Source organism: Hemitrygon akajei, chromosome 7 (assembly GCF_048418815.1).
Source record: "Hemitrygon akajei chromosome 7, sHemAka1.3, whole genome shotgun sequence".
Taxonomy (NCBI): domain Eukaryota; kingdom Metazoa; phylum Chordata; class Chondrichthyes; order Myliobatiformes; family Dasyatidae; genus Hemitrygon; species Hemitrygon akajei.
This window is the reverse complement of record NC_133130.1, coordinates 135,639,306-135,661,242: the sequence shown is the minus strand read 5'-3', so window position 1 is coordinate 135,661,242 and position 21,937 is coordinate 135,639,306. Positions and strand designations below refer to the sequence as shown.

At 41.8% G+C, this 21,937-nt stretch overlaps 1 protein-coding gene across 1 annotated transcript; it reads right to left on the bottom strand.

The window, feature by feature from the left end:
* Positions 1–12,042: 12,042 nt before the first annotated feature.
* Positions 12,043–20,231, bottom strand: LOC140730056 (P2Y purinoceptor 4-like). Its single transcript, XM_073050199.1, has 2 exons — positions 20,206–20,231; positions 12,043–13,077 (listed from the first exon to the last, which is right to left on the bottom strand). The coding sequence occupies exon 2, from the start codon at positions 13,063–13,065 to the stop codon at positions 12,082–12,084; it is 984 nt and encodes a 327-aa protein (XP_072906300.1). The 5' UTR covers positions 13,066–13,077; positions 20,206–20,231; the 3' UTR covers positions 12,043–12,081.
* Between the last annotated feature and the right edge of the window lie 1,706 nt (positions 20,232–21,937).

Below are 21,937 nucleotides of genomic sequence, written 5' to 3'. Positions count from 1 at the left end.
TGGATGTTATCTACATGGACTAACACAATGCCTTTTGACAAGGTCCCACATGGGAGGTTGGTCAAGAAGGTTCAGTCGCTTGGCATTTAAGATTAGATAGAAAATCGGATTGGACATTAGCTTGAGGAGAAAGGCTGAGAGGGTTAGTAGATGGTTTCCTCTGTGATTGGAAGCCAGTGACAAGTGGTGTGCCACAGTGGTCTGTGCTGGGTCCATTGTTATTTGTCATCTGTGTCAACAATCTGGATGATAGTGTGGTTGACTGGATCAGTAAATTTGTAGATGACACCCAGCTTGGGGGCGTAGTGGACAGTGAGTTTGCAATAGGATCTGGATCAGCTGGAAAAATGGGCTGAAAAATGGCAGCTGCCGACAAGTGTGAGATGTTTCACTTTGGTAGGATGCACCAGGGTGGGACTAACAAAGTGAGTGGGAGAGCACTGAGGACTGCAGTAGAACAGAGGGATCTGGGAATACAGATCTATAATTCCTTGAAATTGGTATCACAGGTTGATGGTGTCAGAGAGAAAGCTTTTGGCACATTGGCTGCCATAAGTCGATGTATTGAGATGTTATGATGAAATTGTATAAAACATTATTGTTGTTGTTGGGTGCCGTCTAGTTGTTATCCACAGGGTTTTCGTGGCAAGATACGGAAGTAGATTTCCAGGCCTTTCTTCCACACAAATATATCTGTTGGGACCCAGCCAGATTTCAATCTTCCTCGAAATCCACTGCTGATGCCATTACATCACTAGCTGGCCCATAAGACATTGGTGAGACCTAATTTGGAGTATTGTGTCCAGTTCTGATCACTTACCTACAGGAAAGATGTAAATAAGTTTGAAAGACCACGGAGAAAATTTACAAGGATGTTGTTGGGTCTGGAGGACCTGGGTTAAAGGTCAAAGGTCAAGGGTTCGTTTGTTATCAAAGTATACAACTCTGAAACTCTTCTTCTCCAGATAGCCATGGAATCAAGGGGGAAAAATGGCAGCATGATCATCAACTCCCCCTCCCCAAATCCCTCCTCCCCACACAAAAGGAACAGAAATAAAACAGGCACATCAACCCCAAAACCCACCTTCCCTGCCCACAAAAAGACGAGAAAGATCGGGCAAAGAATGCAGAATATAAAAAACTATAAGACTGAGAAAAGTCTATAGTCCAAGTCCACATCCAAAATACAGAAAACCTGGGTAACATTCTCCAGGCACAATGGTAGGCCTTTCCCTTTCCAACAGTGAGTGATGCCCCCAGTGATCAAAATGCAGTCTCCCCCTTCCAGTAGCAGAGTGACCCCACCATTATTCAAAATGTGGTCTCCCCTCTCCAGTTTCAGAGCGATCTCCCAGTGATCAAAATGCAGCCTCCCCCCTCCAGTAGCAGAGCGACCCCACCAGTGATAAAATGCAGTCTCTCCTCTCAGCAAGCCCCCCTGTGATCTAAAGGCTGTTTCCTGTGTCCGGCAGCAGAGTGGTTCCCCCAGCAGTAAAAAGGCAGCCAGCCGGCGCTCACCTTCTGCATTCAAGTAAGAACTGGAATTTGATTGTAAACAAGCTGGGACAGCAGAAACCTGACTGGTTGAGGGGGGACGAACGATGCATATATACCACCAAACAAGATGTGCCTAGGCATCATCCCTGAAGAAGATGGCAGAGTTTGTCTTCAACATTTCGGTTAAAATCGATGCCTGTTCCTGGTTGGAAGTCCAAGAAGAGTTTATTTGTCAGATATGCTGGGGAAAGCTCCAGAGCTTTTTTCATGGAAGAAAACATTGAACTCAAATGGGTCAAGGACAGTGGAAGTAGACAAACTAATTTTCTTTGTTCTTGTCATGTGCTTGAAGGAGATGGAAATGCCGATTATGTGAGACTGTCCTTACAGTCCCACTCTCCACCCCTCCCCCCGCCGCCGCCACCTTTTTGTGAACTCTGAGCTGATTCTTGCTCTGGGGTACTCTAATCCGAGAAACTGAACGTGGACACGGGAGCTTCAGCTAATGATCTGCTAAACCAGAGACCATTCTCAGCCAAGTATCCACTTATTATGTAAAGTGGCAGGCTTGCAGGAGAAGCAATCTGTAATCTCATTAAACAGTGCCTGGGTCACCTAGTTCAACTGGTTCGTACTAGTTAAAGTGGATAGGAACAGAGGCACGGGGCTGGGAGTGGGTTAGAAACCAAAGAGCAATGTCGGTTGCAGCCCTGAACCAGAGCCAATAAAAAGGTGCTAAGGGCCAATCAGGTGACATATATCCAATGATACTGGAACACTACATTTGAATTGATGAGGAATGAATATAAAGTGGACACTTCAGTTGCGCTATCAGCGTTAACTCCGGAGAATCACAATCACGAGGAGGAACCCCCATGCCAAGGAACTGGGAGAAGAAAGGATCGATTGTCTGGCCAATGGAGATCCCCTATTTCTGGGTCTGAGTGAATACTGGTACAAAGGGAACTGTAAAGTTCATGTTCTAAATTGTTGGCTCAGGGTCAACACAGTTACATTGTTCTTTGTGCAGAGACAATAAAATGCGAGCTTCAATTATTTATGAGTTGTGTAGTGAGTTTTCTAACCTAGTTCCATTGACAAATGATCAACAGTACCACCACTTCCTTTGGCCAGCACCCAAAGCCCTGGATGATCCAGGTGGGTCTGGTGGAACTCCTCGATGAGAATGGTCCAAGATGTAAATGGACGGCACACAAGACCTCCCCACCAGGCCATACCCTTCCCAATTGACCAGGTACTGCACTCCCAGTCCACAATGATGTGAATCCACCAGCTGGCAAACCAGGACTGGAATGATGCAATGGATAATCTTAAAGGGATCAGTGTAGCAGGGTGAGAGCTTGCGATCGTGTGAGCATAGGCAGAATTCGAGTGGACAGCAAGATATGGTCTCCAAGCTGGAAAAGTCTGGCTGGGCACCAACAGCAGTTGGCCTGGCAGCAATAATCAACAGCTGCTAAATGGTCCTTTGTGCTCACTGACAAGCCTTTCACTATTGGGCACCCAGGGTTCTGGTGTCCAGGACGTCCACCATGAACTCTTCTGTGTGGAATAATGGGGGTTAGTAACCATGAAGCACTTCAGTTGATGACATACCCCTGGCAGTGGAGATCTGATTGGCCCAAAGCAGATATTTCTTCCATGTGGAAGGATTAGAGGCAGCAAAGCATCTCAGAAACTTCTCCACTTGCTGAATGGCTCTTTCTGACTGACCATTGGTCTGTCACAACCACAGATTCATCAGCGCAGTAGATACGACAATTGCGCTTGTGAATATGCACATGTCAGCTAATTATTATTTCATTGTGATAGTATTCAACTGCATACTTGTCGTCATAGTGCTTGTCAAGACTTGGACACAGCACAGCAATGCTTCGCTGCCTGTTTGCATTTGGCCTTGCCTGAGAAATTGGACTGTCGAATCAACTGACACTGAAGACTAGAGGTATTCATTTAATGATCAATTGTTCTTTTCAGCCGCAGTCTTCATTTTCCATTTGAGAGTTTTAGTTAACGGCCCTGTTTGGCCTAGCGTTTATTTTGTTCGTTTCCCTTTAACACTGTTTGCATTAAAGTCTGTGAACTATTGACCCGCTTCAGTGTCTCTCACTGCGCATTTGGGCCGTATCTGAACCTAGTGACATGATCTGCTTATGATAGCCAGAGGACAAACTCATGAGGTGTGGATGAGGGAGCAGAATGCTCTCCAGAAGTGGGTGACAAATTGTTGGCCCAGTTCACACAATGTCCTGGGTGGAAGCTATGGAGGCAGACTACATGTTGGAGAACTAGCTCTGCCATCTCAGTGGCTGAAGAAAGTTTGGGGAAAGCAGAGAAGTGGGTTCTCTTAGAGAGCCAGTCTACCACTTTTGCAATACCATGGCCCCATCAGAAGGTGGCAAACCCATGTGGGTGTCAAGGGGCCGCAGGTTGGAAAAATTGGACTGGACACATTGAGGGCAGGCAGAGACGAAGTGATGTACATCTGTGATCATGGTGGGCCACTAGAATTGTTGCAGAAAATCTAGAATCCTTGGGTACCAGGAAGGCCAGAGAGGGATGAGAAATGTTCTCACTGGAGTGCTTCAGAGTGCATCAATGCCAGCACGTACACGCAGTTGTCAGGAGTGTCGGCCAGAGCCTTGGTACATCTGGTTCTCAAGGTCCCAGACAAACAGGACAAGGATATGGGAGGATGGAATGATGGGCTGAGGGTTGGTATCAATTTAGTAGGGTTGAACTGTTGTGACAGGGCATCTGCCTTAGTGTTATTGGAGCTGGGTCATTAGGAATGATGAAGTTCATAGAAATATAGAAACATAGAAAACATACAGCACAATACAGGCCCTTTGGCCCACAAAGCTGTGCTGAATATGTCCTTACCTTAGAAATTACTTAGGGTTACCCATAGCCCTCTATTTTTCTAAGCTCCATATAACTGTCCAGGAGTCTCTTAAAAGACCCTACCATATCTGCCTCCAACACCGTTGCCAGCAGTCCATTCCACGCACTCACCACTCTCTGAGTAAAAGACTTACCCTGACATCTCCTCTGTACCTACTCCCCAGCACCTTAAACCTGTGTCCTCTTGTGGCAACCATTTCAGCCCTGGGAAGAAGCCTCTGACTATCCACACGAACAATGCCTCTCATCATCTTATACACCTCTATCAGGTCACCTCTCATCCTCCATCGCTCTAAGGAGAAAAGGCTGAGTTCACTCAAACTATTCCATAAGGCATATTCCTACATCTAGGCAACATCCTTGTAAATCTCCTCTGCACCCTTTCTATGATTTCCACATTCTTCCTGTAGTGAGGCAACCAGAACTGAGCACAGAACGCCAAGTGGGGTCTGACCAGGGTCCTACATAGCTGCAACATTACCTCTCGACTACTAAACTCAATCCCTCAATTGATAAAGGCCAATGCACCACGTGCCTTCTTAACCACAGATTCAACCTGCAGAACAATGGACCCAGCACTGATCCCTGTGGCACACCACTAGTCACAGGCCTCCACTCAGAGAAGCACTACCATTACCGCTCTCTGGCTTCTCCCATTGAGCCAATGTCTAATCCAATTTACTACCTCACCATGTATTCCTAGTGACTGAATCTTCCTAACTAACCTCCCATGCGGGACCTTGTCAAAGGCCTTACTAAAGTCCATGTAGCCTTCCCTTCATCCACTTTCCTCGTAACCTCCTCGAAAAACTCTAATAGATTTGTTAACCATGACCAACCACACACAAAGCCATGTTGACTCTAACTAATAAGTCCCCGTCTATCTAAATACTTGTAGATCCTATCTCTTAGTACTCCTTCCAATAATTTACCTACCACCGACATCAAACTTACCGGCCTATAATTTCCCGGATTACTTTTAGACTCTTTTTTTAAACAATGGAACAATATGAGCTATCCTCCGGCACCTCACCCGTAGATACCGACATTTTAAATATATCTGCCAGGGCCCCTGCAATTTCAACACTAGTCTCCTTCAAGGTCCTAGGGAATATCCTGTCAGGTCTTGGGGATTTATCTACTCTGATTTGTCTCAAGACAGCAAGCACTCCTCCTCTTCAATCTGTATAGGTTCCATGACCTCACTACTTGTTTGCCTTATTTCCATTCAATCCATGCTAGTTTCCTTAGTAAATAGAGACGCAAAATACCCATTTAAGATCTCCCCCATTTCTTGTGGTTCTATACATAGCCGACCACTCTAATTTTATCCCTTACTATCATTTTGCTCTTAATATACCTGGAGAAGCTCTTTGGATTATCCTTCACCTTGACCACCAAAGCTACTCATGTCTCCCTTTAGCCCTCCTGACTTCTTTCTTAAGTATTTTTTTGCACTTTTTATACTCCTCAAGTACCTTATTTGCTCCCTGCTTCCTATACATGTCATTCATCTCTCTCTTCTTCTTTATCAGAGTTCCAATATCCCTAGAGAACCAAGGTTCCTTATTCTTTGCCTTTAATCCTGACAGGAACATACAAACTCTGCACTCTCAAAATTTCTCCTTTGAAGGCCTCCCACTTACCAACGACATCCTTGCCAAAGAACAACCTGTCCCAATCCACGCTTTTTAGATCCTTTCTCATTTCTTCAAATTTGGCCTTTTTCCAGTTTAGAACCTCAACCTGAGGACCAGATCTATCTTTATCCATGATCAAGTTGAAACTAATGACGTTATGATCACTGGAACCAAAGTGTTCCCCTACACACACTTCTGTCACCTGTCCTAACTCGTTTCCTAATAGGAGATCTAATATTTCATCCTCTCTAGTTGGTGCCTCTACATATTGGTTTAGAAAACTTTCCTGAACACATTTTACAAATTCTAATCCATCTAGACCTTTAACAATATGGAAGTCCCAATCAATATATGGAAAATTAAAATCCCGTTCTATCACAACTTTATATTTCCTGCAGTTGTCTGGTATCTCTCTGCAGATTTGCTCCTCCAATTCTCGCTGACTATTGGGTGGTCTATAATACAACCCCATTAATGCGGTCATAACTTTCCTGTTTCTCAGGTCCACCCATATGGCCTTGGTAGACAAGCCCTCTAATCTGTCCTGCCTGAGCACTGCTGTAATGCATTTTCCCTGACTAGCAATGCCACCCCTCCACCCTTCATCCCTCTGCCTTTATCACGTCAGAACCCTGGAACATTACACTGCCTGTCCTTCCCCTCCTGTAGCCAAGTTTCACTAATGGCTACAATGTCACAATTCCATGTGTCAATCCACGCCCTCAGCTCATCAGCCTTCCCCACAATACTCCTCGCATTGAAATAAACACATCTCAGAAGATTATTACCACCACACACAACCCTTCTATTTGTGACTTTGCATGAACATTTTCATTAAAAAAAAATTTTATTAATTATTATTGAAGATCAACAAAAATACATTAAGGTAATCAAGTCAATATGTCATTATGTACAATGAAGAATTAAATTAGCAAATAACTAATTAACAAAGCTAAGCAATATATCAACAATAAGAAGAAAAAATAAAGTGTTAAGAATATTTTTTGAAAGAAAAAAGAAACAAAAAAAGAACCCCTACTAATTGAATAATTGAATAAAAAACGGGGGGGGGGGGGAACCATTGGGAGCACAACCGCGGAGCTATACATCATACAAGCTTCCATATAAGAAAAACATCAATCCGCCAACTCAAATCCATTTAAAGAAAAATCGGAAGGAAACCATATTAATTAATTCAAATCAGATGATAGTAGTGGGCAACTGAACCCCACATCAAATCAAGGATCAGAAGTTTGACTTCTGATTTTCTCCAAATTAAGACATAGCATCACTTGTATCAAAGTAGGAGCAGAAGCATCTTTCCATTTCAACAAAATAGCCCTTCTGGCCAATAATGTAACAAATGCAATTTCATGTTGGTCTGATAGAGAAATACCATGAATGTATTGAGGGATTATACCAAATAAAACTGTCAATTTATTAGGTTGTAAATTAATTTTTAAAACTTTAGAAATTGTAGAGAAAATTGATTTCCAAAAATGTTTCAATACAGAACATGACCAAAACATATGTGTCAATGTGGCTGTCTTGGTTTTACATCTATCACACTGACTATCAACATTAGGAAACATTTTAGACAGTCTCTCCTTTGTCAAATGGGAACGATGTACAATTTTAAATTGAATTAAAGAGTGACTGGCACAGATCGAAGAAGAGTTAACCAACTTCAAAATCCACAACCAAACCTCTGTTATCAAGGTCGTGTTAAGCTCTCTCTCCCAATCTTGCTTAATCTTAAGTGAAGGGTAATTGTGCTGTTGTAACAATAAATTATAAATTTTCCCAATAAAACCCTTCACTAAAAGATTCATCATTAAAATAATATCTAATGGATCAGAATCCTGTATATATGGAAAATTACTTAAATATTCTTGTAAGAAGTGTCTGACTTGAAGATATTGCAGAAAATGTGAATACTAGAGAGAGTATTTATTTACTAATTTCTCAAAAGTCATCAATCGGCCATCTTGGAACAGATCCTTTATTCCTTTATTCCTCCAAAGAAGAAAAATAGAATCACTTAATGAAGGTTTAAATAAATAATTTCAATAAATTAAACTAAAAAGTTTAAATTTTTTGAGATTAAAAAAATTATGAAACTGGAACCAAGTTCATAATGGCTGCTTAATCACAGGGTATAAATTTAAATTAGTGATTTTGGCCAGTTTTACCAGTAGAGAAGCTCCTAATAATGAGGTTAAGTGAAACTGTTTCACAGCTTTCAATTCAAAATCAGCCCTAGGTGGTTGTTCATTTTTATCAGCCCAATATAACCAAAAACACATATAACGTATATTAACAGCCCAATAATACATTCTTAAATTAGGCAGAGCAAGACCTCCATCTTTTTTTAAATTTTTGTAAATGATATTTACCAATTCTTGGTCTTTTATTATACCAAACAAAAGATGAAATAATAGAGACAACCTGATTCAAAAACTTCTTAGTTCAAAAAAAGGGATATAAATTTTTTAGTGAAATCATCATTTTAACTGCATGAATTTGGCCGGCTAATGAAAGTGTAAGTGGATTCCATCTACAAAATAATTGCTTCATAAAATCCACTAAAGGAACAAAATTAGCTTTCTAAAGGTCTTTATGATTTTTAGTAATAATCATACCTAAATATTTAAAAGAGTCCATAATTCTAAAAGCAGAATCACCTAGGGGAAATAATTCACTTTTATGAAGGTTTAGTTTATATCCCGAAAACTTTCCAAAATCGTTTAATACTTTCAATAAACTAGGAATGGATTCTTCAGGATTCAAAATATAAACTAAGAGATCATCAGCATAAAGGGAGATCTTATGAATAGTCCCATTTATGAAAATTCCATGAATATCTTTAGCTTCATGAAGTGCAATAGCCAAGGGTTCCAGCACCAAATTAAATAACAAGGGACTTAACGGACATCCTTGTCTCGTACCCCGTGAAAGCCGAAAAAAGGAGACCTGCAATTATTAGTAATAACAGTAGAAATAGGGCTTTTATATATCATCCTGATCCACTTATTAAAATTAATACCAAAACTGAATTTCTCTAAAACATTAAGTAAGTATTTCCATTCAACTCTGTCAAATCCCTTTTCAGGGGATTGGGGAGTCTTAGAAAAGGATGAATATATAACATTTAACAGTCTCTGAACATTAGAGAAGGAATAACAGCCCTTTACTAAACCTGTTTGCTTTTGAGAGATAATTTCAGCTAGAGTATTCTCCAGCCGAATAGCCATTATTTTTGAAAGAATTTTAACATCCACATTTAATAATGAACTAGGTCTATATGAAGCACAGTCATTAGGGTCTTTATCCTTAAGAATTAAAGAACTAGAAGCTTCATAAAATGTGGGAGGTAACTCTCCTATCAAAAAAGAATCTTTAAGCATTTCCAACATATATGGAGAGAGCAATTTTTCAAATTTTTTATAAAATCCTACAGAATAACCATCCAGTCCAGGAGCTTTACCAGATTGCATTAAAAATAGCTTTCTGAATTTCATTTTCAGTAATAGGAGCATCAAGAGTTTGTTGATCTTCAACAAAATTTGAGGAAAATCGATCTTTTGTAAAAATGCATTCATTTTAGAAGAATCAATTGGAAACTGAGATTTATAAAGTTCAATGTAAAAGTCCTGAAAATTTTCATTAATGTCTTCATAATTACATGCTAAACTACCATCTCCCTTACGAATTTTTAAAATGTCTTTTAGCTCTAGTTGCTTTTAATTGAGATGCTAATAGCTTATTATTTTTATCTCCAAACACATAAAATTGACTTTTCAATTTAAGCAAATTTCCATCAATAGAATGTTAATAATAAATTATATTGTGATTGGAGTTCAACTCTTTGTTTGAATAAATCAATGTTAGGAGAGATTGCATAAATATTATCCAAGTCTTTAATTTGTTTGGAAATCTTATCTAACTCTGTTTTTGTCTGTTTCTTAAGCTTAGCTGAATAGGAGATTATCATCAGATTAAAAAAAACTAAGTATCTATCTACTAAGCACTCCCAAACTATGTATATATAAGAAAAAGTCCTTATGAACTATGAAAACTATCGCTTAATTAATGAAAAAAAGGATAGAAACAAATAATCAAACAATCTGTCCGTTGTATTAATTCGCTCAGTAGACCAAACAGATTTCGGAAAAGTCATTCATCATTCACATCAAAAAGCTCACACCTTCTTTAAATGGTCGATCGATCAAAGGACATCTTAAGCAAATCAGAAATCTTCAAATCTTATCTTCTTTCCGAAATAACAATTATTCAGCAGACCCAAAACCATTCAAACCTCAGCTACAACTGAAAAAGAATTAACATAATCCAATGCCTCTTTGGGGTCCAGAAAAACATGTGGAGTCGAATCTTTGGGAAATAATTTTAATCGGGCTGGATAGTGAAGTAATGGGAATAATCCCTTATCATAGGCTATCTTCATGGTTGGGATGAATTTGGACCGCAGGTCCATAACTTCCCGTGGATAATCTTCATAAAAATGAATCTTGGAACCCATAAATTTAAAAACTCTGTGTTTCCTTGCATATGTTATGATTCGGTCTTTAACTTTGAAATGAAGAAAGCAGACCAAAGTTGACCTAGCTTATTCAGATCCCAAGATTTCAAAGTGAAAATTCTATGCGCTCTTTCGATATCGGGAGGTTGAGGTAAAATATTCGGAAACAGAGATTGAAACAAGTTAGTAAAATAGTCCAATAAATCCCCACTCTCAGATCCTTCCTTCAGTCCAACAATTCGAATATTATTCCAATGAGATCTTGCTTTCAAATTGATAATCTTATGTTGAGACTTTTCCAAGCGGGCTGAAATATCTGCTATCCGACGCTTCATCTCTTTAAGTTCAGAATTCAGGTAAATAATATTTTCCTGCACAAATTGAAAACTCTCGTAACGACTTCATCTCAGAAGAGGTAGCATCAAGTTTCACCATGTTGTTGTCTACTTTCTTGTCGAGAACCATCAGTGAATGTTCGAAACGCTCAGCCCAAACAGGCATATCCTCTGATTTTTTTTCCCCGTTCCATTGCTGGATTCAGGAAGCTGCTTTCCACTTCTTAAAGATTGTGACATAATAACAACTATTCCCCTCTAAGATCCAAAAAAGAAAAGTTAAAAATTCAAAGTTTAAACTGGGGAAAAGGAAGAACTAATTGCAGCCACACAAAATGTGTGTCACTCCATTAGGCAGTAGACTCCATCTGGAATCTCCTGCATGAACATTTAACATCATTTATTTTCACCTCCGCTCCACTGTCTACTCTGGCACACTGGTTCCCATCCCCCTGCAAATCTAGTTTAACACCCCCCCCCCCAATAGCACTAACAAACCTCCTTGCAAGGATATTGGTCCCCCTGTAGTTCAGGTGTAACCCGTCTCTCTTGTACAGGTCCCACCTGCCCCAGAAGAGATCCCAATGATAATAATCAATACTTGATTAAAATAACGTGTGTTATTTACCACATTGATAAGCTTCATTTACAACTTCAAATCAAACAATTATAATAAACATCTGAATTTATACAGTGCTGTGAATGTACTTACATTCTCCAAGACATTTTACAAGAGCAAAACAAAGAGAGTTCATGCATAGACCATCAGCTGGAGAAGGGGATCTTAAAGAGTCCACAGAGCCTCCATTAACCAATTGGCCCCCTCCCATGCAATAACAACTCCATGAGTTTCAGTGAGTCATTGTCAATTGTTTCGCTAAAAATAGAGTAGACAGGGTCCTCACTAGACATTTGAATGTCTAAATAATATTTACTGTTTACTTAAAATCACAAAAAGTGTATAACGTTGACTGAACCTTAAATGCAAATTGCAGTATAAATGATAAAATGAAGCTCTGCAGAATCGAAGATCAGAACGGAAAGCAGGAGATGCTTTACTTGCAGCATTCTACAGGGAAACACAGAATTAATGCTTCAGGTCAGCGACGGCTTCAAAAGCAGTGACTGGGAGCTGGAAGCAAGCTCACTGCTTGTTCCAACACCTCATAAAACACATAGCATTGCTTATTGACCTCTTAAATTTCTTGGATGAAAAGAAGTACAAAAAGGGGTCCAGGCAGCAGTTGGTGCTTGACAGTGCTAAACACCTGTAATAAGCCAGTTCCACCACACTCAGAGCATGGCACTGCTCAGGATGAAAGAACTTAAGTGTAATACCAACTGTTCGAGACACATGCACGGGTAGGAAGCAGATTATAAAAATTGCCAGGGACATCACTATCATTTGTATGGACTTTGTCTTCATATTCTGGCTCTTAAGCTGGTTGGGATTCAGTTTTATAATGAAGCTGGCGAGCAAAGTGTAGAAAGTGACCGAGGCAACAAATGGGATGATATAGCCAGTGAACAGAATAGTTGTGTTCCATACAAAGTACAGTGTCAACAGCTCGTCCTGGTGAAAGCTCAGGCACTGCGTGGAATTGTCGACCTGGGTGGTCCTCAGCACAAAGAAGAATGGAAATCCTTGGACGAAGAGAATGATCCACACACCTGCGCATGTCAGCTTCATGAATCTGGCTTCCTTAAAGATGGTTTTCTTGGTGCAGTGCACAACAACGACATAGCGGTGAATGCTGATGAGGACCAGGAAGTAAATGCTCCCGTACATGTTGGTGCTCAGTAAGAAGACCTTCAGCTGACAAAGGAAATCTCCAAAGGGCCAGTGCAACAGTGAGAAGTTTGCGATTATAAATGGGGCGGCCGGTGTTATAGCAGCATCAGCTAATGCCAAGTTGAACTGCAGAATCATTCCAGCACTCCATTTCTTAATACAAAACCAGAAGATCCAGAGGCTGACAATGTTCAAAATGAAACCGGCTGAAAAGATCAAGCTTAGGAAAATCGGGATGAAAGTGCCCAGATCCTCCGGCTTACAGTCAGGGCTCCCCGTGGAATTAGAGCTGTTCACTGCCTGGTAGGTAGGGGTGAAGGATGAGACGTCCATCATCGGCCCGTGAACCTGGGAGGAAAACTGAAAGGTGAAGCACACAATATAGCAAACAGATCAACACAAACAGATAGAACTGTTGCGGGACCCTTGGTTGAGAGGTGAGATCTTCGGCAGCAGGGAGGCAAATGAGAGGCAGTGACACAGACGTCAGTGAGAGCAAGTTGAGAAGATGAGGCAGGCAGGGAGCGAGGGAAATCTACTGGATTAATGCAGGAGTTTGACAGTTAAGGGGGATGAACTCAGGGATGGGTGGCTCCATGAGACCGGGATTACAGAAACAAGGGTGAGGGAGGGACAGGGCTAGCAGCTCTGTGGGATGTGGGATAGAGGTGGAGGAAAGGGTGAACTTGCATTTCTAATTAAAGAAAACATCATGGCAATAGCCTGAGATAAAACTACTGAGAGATCATTCAGTGAGGCTTTATGGGTGGCGTTGAAAAATAAGAAGGGGCAATCACCTTGTTGGGATTGTACTTTGCAGGACCCCAAAGAGTCAATGGGAATGAGACCAACAGATATGCAGGAGGATTACAGAAAGATGCAAGAGTAATAGGGTCGTCACAGAAAGGGATTTAAACTTTCCTAACATGGACTAGGACAGCCATACTGTTAAGGGCTTTGTAGGGGTGGAATATTTTAAATACATTCAGAAATGTTTTCTCAGGGCTTATGTATAGAAGGCCTTACCAGGGATGGACAAAGTTTGACCTGTCTGTGAGTAATAGGGTGGAGCAGATGACTGAGTTGTCAGTGGGGTCCTTGGGACCAGTGACCATCATTCTATTAATCTTAAAATAATAATAGAAACAGACAGACAGGTCCATGAGTTTAAGTTCTATTTGAGGACAAGGTGAATTTTGATGGTATGAGACAGGAGTTTCCAAACACGAGGAAATCTGCAAATGCTGGAAATTCAAACAACACACACAAAATGCTGGTGGAACACAGCAGGCCAGGCAGCATCTATAGGGAGAGAAGACCAGAGCAGGGTGTCCATGAAGAGGAGGAGGGTTGAAGACGGGAGAAGGGGTCATCGGTGGGGGTAGGAGAGTCCTTGTCAAAGAAGTAAGCTCGGAGACGGAGCTGGTGGAAGAAGAGTTCAGCATCATGGCGTATGCGGAACTCACTGAGGTGTGGGTGAAGGGGGACAAAGCTGAGGCCCTTACTGAGGACAGAGCGCTCTGCCTCAGAGAGTTGAAGGTCGGAGGGAATGGTAAAGACCCAGCACGGATGAGAGATGGGATCAGAGGGGGGAGGGAGGCTGGTAGTGTCAGTGGAGAGGGAAGGGTTGGGATGAGAGGAAGATGGAGCCTCTGAGGGCCCAGGAGCTGACGATGGGATCTGAGGGAGAGGGGATTGCAGAGTGGTGGTGGGGGAAGGGGAGACGGGAGTCACAATCACAGCATGTGAAGACCCGGCCTGGAGTTCAGGGCTGGATTCGCAGTCGGTGGTTGCGCAATCGCTTTGAAGCTGTCCATGTCCGTTGGAACCCGCGTTGATGGTGCTGGAGTCTGGATTTTCAATATGCCCTGGGTTGCTTCTCCCTATAGATGCTGCCTGGCCTGCTGTGTTCCACCAGCATTTTGTGTGTGCTGTTAGGAGTTTCCAAAGGTTGATTGGAGGAGGTTTTTTTATTTAGAGTTACAGTGTGGAACAGGCCCTTCTAGCCCAATGAGCTGCACCACCCAGCAAACTACCTATTTAACCCAAGCCTAATCACAGACAATTTACTATGACCAATTAACATACTAACTGGTACACCTTCGGACCATGGGAGGACGCCGTAGCACCCAGAAGAAACCCAAGTGCTCATGGGAAGGATGTATATACTTCTCACAGAGGACACTGAGATTGAACACTGAACCCTGATGCCCTGAGCTGTAATAGCATTGCGCCAACCACTACGCTACTGTAGTGTCCCATTATTTAAAGGAAAAGGGACCACAAGCAGGAGGGAGGCTTTTAAAGCTGAGATAGTGAGAGCTGAAGATCTGTGGGTTCCTGTTAGAGCTAAGGGCAAGGCTGATAGGAATAGGGAACCCCTGACGACAAGGAAGTTTGATACACTGGACAGAAAATCGAAGGTGCAGGGGTCAATTACAGGCAAGTGGAATGAAGTGAGTCTCTGGAGGAATATAGGGGATGTAGGGATGTACTCAAGAAGGAAATCAAAAGAGCAAAAAGGGACCAGAATCAGGTTTAATATTACTGACATACGTTGTGAAATTCATTATTTTGCAGCAACAGTATATTGGAATATGTAATAATAATAAACTATAAATGACAATAAAAATATACATATATATTAAGTAGTATAAAAGGAGAGGGAAAAATAGTGAGGTAGCTTTCATGGGCTCATTGTCCATTCAGAAATCTAATGGCAAAGGGGAAGAAGCTGTTCCTGAAACTTTAGGTGTGTGTCTTCAGGCTCCTGTACCTCCTCCTTGAAGATAGCAATGACAGGAGGGCATGTCCAGGGTGAAGAGGGAGGCTGCCTTCTTGAGACATTGAGGTTTGAAGGAGTCCTCAATGCTGTGGTTAGTACCCCTGATGGAACTAGCTGAGTTTACAACTTTCTGTAGTTTTTTTTTTCCCAATCCTGTGCAGTAGCCCTTCCATACCAAATGGTGATGCAACCTGTTAGAATGCTCTCCATGGTACATCTGCAGAAATTCGTGAGTGTCTTTGGTAACATGCCAAGGCTCCTTAAACTCCTAATGAAATACAAGCACCGTTGTGCTTTCTTTGTAATTACATCAATATGTTGAGGCCAGGATAGACCTATAGAGATGAACTTGAAACTGCTCACCCTCTCCACTTCTGAACCCTTCATGAGGACTGGTGTGTGTTTCCTCAACTTCCCTTCCTGAAGTCCGCCATCAATTCTCTGGTCTTACTGGTTGTTGCTGTGACACCGCTCAGCCAGCTGATCTATCTCACTCCTGTACAACTTCTCATTATTATCTGTATGATAGATGTCGAGACAGCTCACTCTGCTCTTCTTGGGTATGACTGTCGCCCTTTTGGAGCAGGTTGCAACCTTGGGCCACAGCAGCGAGGGAACGTGAACATGGCCTTGAAAACTACTGCCAGTTGAGTGTCACAGGTTCTCAGTACCCTACCGTCTACCATCAAGGCCTGATTTCTTGAGAGGGTTCCTGAGGATGGAGAAGAAACTGCAGGAGCCATGTTTGAGATAATTGATCATCTTTAGCTGAGGATAAGGTGCAGGTAGAGTGGCAGATCTTGAATGTTGTGCATGTATTTAAGAAGGGCTGCAAAGAAAAAAAAAAGCAGGGAACTATAGACTAGTCAACCTAACATCTATGATAGGCAAGTTACTGGAGAGGATTCTGAGGGATAAGATATACATGCATCTAGAAGGAGAAGAGTTGACTTTGGTGTAGTCAGTATAGCATTGTGCATTGAAGATTATGATTGAGCTTTTCGTTGAGCTGACTAAGAATATTGTTGAGGGCAAGGTGGTAGATGTGGTTTATATGGATTTCAGTAATGGCTTTGGTAAGATCCCACATGGCAGGTTGCTAGGGAAAGTTAAATCACACAGAATCCAGGAGGAGCTCGCTAACTGGATATACAACAGACTTCATGATAGAAAGCAGAGGGAGATGGTGCAACCACGAAGTACACTGCAGACGCTGTGGTCAAATCAACACGTACAAACACGCTGGAGGGACTCAGCAGGTCGGGCAGCATCCGTGGAAACGAGCAGTCAACGTTTCGGGCCGAGACCCTTCGTCGGGACTGGTGATGGTGCAAGGTTGTGCTTCAGATTGGTGGATTGTGACTAGTGCTGTGCCTCAGGGGTTAATGCTGTGCCTTTTGTTTATGACCTATATCAATGATTTGGATAAGAATGTACAAGAAACGGTTAGTAAGTTTGTGAATGATAATAAAACAGTTGATACAGTGGACAGTAAAGAAGGTTATGAAAAATAGACAAAGTGGTGCAGAAGGCTTTTGACACACTGGTTTTCATTAGTTCAGGCACTGAGGAGGTCATTGGAAGCTTGTACTGGTGTGACCACATTGTGTTCAGTTTTGGGCACCCCACTAAAGGAAAAATGTTATTAAACTGTAAAGAGTGGAGAAAAGAATTATAAGCTTTTTAAAGACTCCAGTGATGGAGCCATAGGGAGAAGTTGCACATGCTAAGAGAAGAATGTAGGAGTCGAGAGCTGTATAAAGGTAAATAAAATCATGCAGGGCATAGACAGGGTGAATGCATTCAGTTGTTTTCCAGAGCTGGGGAATCAAGAACTGAATGGTGTAAGCTTAAGATGAGAGGGGAAGGAGAGCCCAAGGAGCAATGCTGTTGCACAGAGGATGGTATGCACCAGGTGTGAATTGCCAGAGGAAGTGGATGGGGCAGGCAGACTAACAATACTTAAAAGGCATTTGGATAGGCACATGGACAGAAAAGGTTTAGGAGGTCATGGAACAAAAGCAGACAAATGGGACTAGTTTGGATGGGAAGCTTGGTGGACATGCTGCAGTTGGGCTGTGTGAGTCTGTGACAAATTAATTGCCACACCATTGTACAATACTGACTGTGCATTGCTATACATGATGGAGTGTTTCAGAGGCAAACCTGTTGAAGTCAGCTTCATTGACTGCCCCTGAATCCCCTTGTAACCAATGTAGAAGCAGTGCAGATTGCCTGCCCTAATCAGAAACTGAACAGTCAGGATCCAAGGGTACAGGTCAGGGTGAATTTAAGAACAGAGTCACGGAGTGATATGGTATGTAAGCAGGCCCTTTGGCCCAATCGGTCCGTGTCCTACAAGAAGTCCGTCTATGATAGCTCTAAATATCCAAACCCAGTTTCTTTGAATTTAATGGAGCCTGTCCTGCTGATCTAATTATTCTCTCCCTACAATTCACCGAAGGCTAGGTGTGAACCTGTCAGGGGTCGGACTTTTTACGCATTAGACTATTTGTCACTTTCATGGGGCTTAGACTCGGGCAAGCCAGGAAGCTGCGAGAACGCACACCACTTCTCACTGAAGGGTGAGTGGTGGAACGGGGAGCAGCTTCAAATCCCCGGGATCTGTCCCGGGCCCAACACATTGACCTAGTTATGAAGAAGGCATGCTAGTGGCTATGCTTCTTTAGGAGTTTGAGGAGATTGGGTACGTTAGCTAAGCCATACAAATTTCATTCGAGTCCTTGAACTTCTGAGAGCATGCTGACTGGTTGTGGAGGCTCCAGAGCACAGGATCGAGAGGGACTGCAGACAGTTGTACACTCAGCCAGCTGCACAAACCTCCCACCATTGAGTACATCATTAAGAGACAGCACTTCAAAAAGGCAGCACCCATCATTAAAGAGCCTCACCATACAGGACATGCCCTCTTCTCATAATAAATCAGGGAGGAGGTACAAGAGCCTCACACTTGATGATTTAGGAACAGCTTCCTCACCTCCACCATCAAATTACCGAACCCATGAACACCACCTCAAGGTTGTCTTTCACACTATTTATTTATTTAAGTAACCTACAGTAATTTTTATGTCCTGTACTGTACTGCTGCTACAAAAAAAATCATGACAAACTGTAGCTGATCTGTACCCCTCCATTCCCTGCATACTCGTGCCTTATTTAACAGCCTGTTAAACTCCACTACCTTATCTGCCTCCACCACATTTCCCAGCAGACCGTTCCAGGCACCCACCACCCTTGTGTAAAAAAACTCCCCCCACCACACCTTTAATGCTCAAACTCCGACTCATAATTTTATAAACATTGACCTTTCTACTCATAATTCTATAAACCTCTATGAGATCTCCCCTCAGCCTCCAGTGCTGTAGAGAAAGCAACCCAACATTGTCCAATCTTTCATCCAGGCAGCATCATAAAAGACCTTTTGTGAACCCTTTGTAAAGCTTTCACATCCTTCTTGGCATGGGGTGACAAAAATCACACATAGCTTTCTAAGTATGACCTAACCAAAGTTTTATATAGCTACAATGGAACTTACTGACTCTTTGATACTCAGTAATACAACCAATGAAAGCCAGCATGCCGTATATTTTCTTAACTGTTCTTTCTACTTGTGCCGCCACTTTCAGTAAGCTATAGATGCGGACCCCCCAAATCCTTCGGTATTATTTATTGTTTATTTAGAGATACAACAAGATACCAGGCTCTTCTGACCCAGCAAGCATGTAACAATCAGTCACACCCCTGTGACCAATTAACCCCACAACGTGTATCTCTTTGAGGGAGAAAACTGCAGCAGCCAGACAAAATTCATTCAGTCACGGGGGGAGTGTACAAACTCTTTACAGACAGGTCACTGGTGCTGTAATAGTGTTACACTAACTGGTATACTACCATGCTGTTGCAATGGATAGAGCAGATATTGATGCTGTTAACGGTCTTTCCTCTTACACTAAACCACCCAAAGTGTAACACCTCACACTTGCTTGAATTAAAAGTGAAGAAAGCATCAAGGCTTTATATAAGTATCAGGATTGAATTGGTAGGGACAGTTTCAATCAAAGTTTTCATTAAAAATGATCAAAAGGCAGAGGGCAATAGGTTTAAGCAATTTTAAAGGGGATTTGAGAGTTTCAGTTTTGTTTTGCACAGAGTATGGTTGACATCTAGAACTCAGTGCCAGAGGAGGTGGCGGAATCAGACATAATCACAACATTTAAAAGACATTTAGATGGGCATTCAATGAAGCAAGGCTTGGACAGACACCATCCTAAGGTGGGCAACTGGAATTAGTGTAGATGGACAAAGACCTTTCATCAGACCCACAACTAGTTGATTAGCTGATGGCAAAATTATTAAACGATGCAGTTTGCTGCATAATTCCCAAACGGACACGATCATTCTATTCTTTCAGCTGCTTCGCCCAACATTATATTCGACGTCTCTCCTTCATGCACTTCCTCTGTTTGTATTTTTTTTCAGGTTCACACCTTCCCCACGATGGCTCTCTGTGCAACTTCTTACGTTTAATTCAGTGGGCAAAATATTCAACTGTGTCGCATTTAACTTCAATAACCACAATAAAAAGCATTGATCTCTTCAGCAAACAGGTAAAAGACATTTTCCTGCGACAAGTTAGATAGTAGTTAGTGTAATGGTTAGTTTTCACCTACCTTCTATTTCGCTGAGGCAGTCACTGATAGAAAAAGGAAATATCTGTCAGAAAGCTGACGCTGATGACATCACCACTGCTATAAAAGGGAAGTATGACTTTTGCAATGTCCCATTTTCACAAAGCAAGTGGAAAAACAAGGAAACAAAGCTAAACTATAATACTTATCTGCATCTTGTTGAAGAAATCAGTTATCGCAAAAATTATTTCCGTCATCTCTTAATTCATTTGCTGGTTATTAGAGCAGCTTGGGCGACTTACTTTGGGTCATTTCTGCACGGGACTCATGCCAACTGACTTTCAGCGATGGAAGGAATGGAAGTGAAGAGATGACTTGATTATGAAAGGCATTGATCGTATACATAGTGCAAATCATTTTTTCATGTGGGGGTATGAGTCAGAATCAGAAACAAATTTATTACCACTAATATGTGTCAGGAAGTTTATTGGTTTGTGGAAGCAGAACAGTGCAAAACTTAAAATAACTAAAATTTACAATAAAAGAACAAAGAACAACACAGCACAGTACAGGCCATTCAGCCCACAATGTTGTGCCGGCCCTTAAACCCTGCCCCCCCCCCATATAACCCTCCACCTTAAATTCCTCCATATACCTGTCTAGTAGTCTCTTAAATTTCACTAGTGTGAAATAAACAAATAGATCAATAAATAAATAGTGAGAGCTAGCAAAGTAGCGTACATAGGATCAGGGAACATTCAGCAATCTGATGGCAGAGGGAAGAAGCTGCCCTAACAACAATGTGTCAGGTTCCTGTGTCACCTTGCCAATGGTGGTATTGAAAATGGGGCATGTGCCAGACCGTGAGGCACCACCTTTTGAAGATGTCCTCAATGGTAAGTCTTCATCCAAAATGATCGAAAGGCAGAGGGCAATAGGTTTAAAGGATTTTAAAGGGGATTTGAGAGGCAAGTCTTTTTTTTACACAGTATATAGTTGATATCTAGAACTTACTTGCAGAGGAGATGGTGGAATCAGACACAATCACAACATTTAATTGGCATTTAGATGGGCACTTAACTAAACAAGGCATGGAAGGGCACCATCCAAAAGCTGGCAACTGAAATTAGTTAAGTCTCCGATTGTAAATACCTTCTGGTGCACAGAAATAATTTCAACCCTTCAACAACTCAGGCAGGTTTGTAAGACCTGTGGGGTCTTTCTGATCATCAGAAATTTGGAAAGGTGTTCAGTCACTTTAATGCCTGAGTCCAGATGAAGGGTTTTGGTCCAAAATGTTGATGGTTCACTTACTTCTGCTGGTGCTGCGTGATTTGCTGTGTTCCTCCAGCGTTTTGAGTGTTGTTTCAGATTTTGAGCATCTGCAGAATCTCTTGTGTCTTCATCTTAATCACAGTCGAATTTCCTGGTAACTGATGACGAGCCCAGAATTCTCTCCCTTATCATCCTCCAGCAGCAGTCTGTTTATACAGTTCCCAAACTAAAACAGTAGTTCTTGAACTGAAGGAATTGTGGAAAGTTGTAGTTAAATTTGTGCGTGGAAGGTCATGTTTGACAAACCTTATTGAATTTTTTGAAGTAGTTACGAGGAATGTTGACGAGGGTAAGGCAGTGGATGTAGTCTATATGGACTTCAGCAAGGCCTTTGACAAAGTTCCACATGGAAGGTTAGTTAAGAAGGTTCAGTCGTTAGGTATTAATGCTGGAGTAATAAAATGGATTCAACAGTGGCTAGATGGGAGATGCCAGAGAG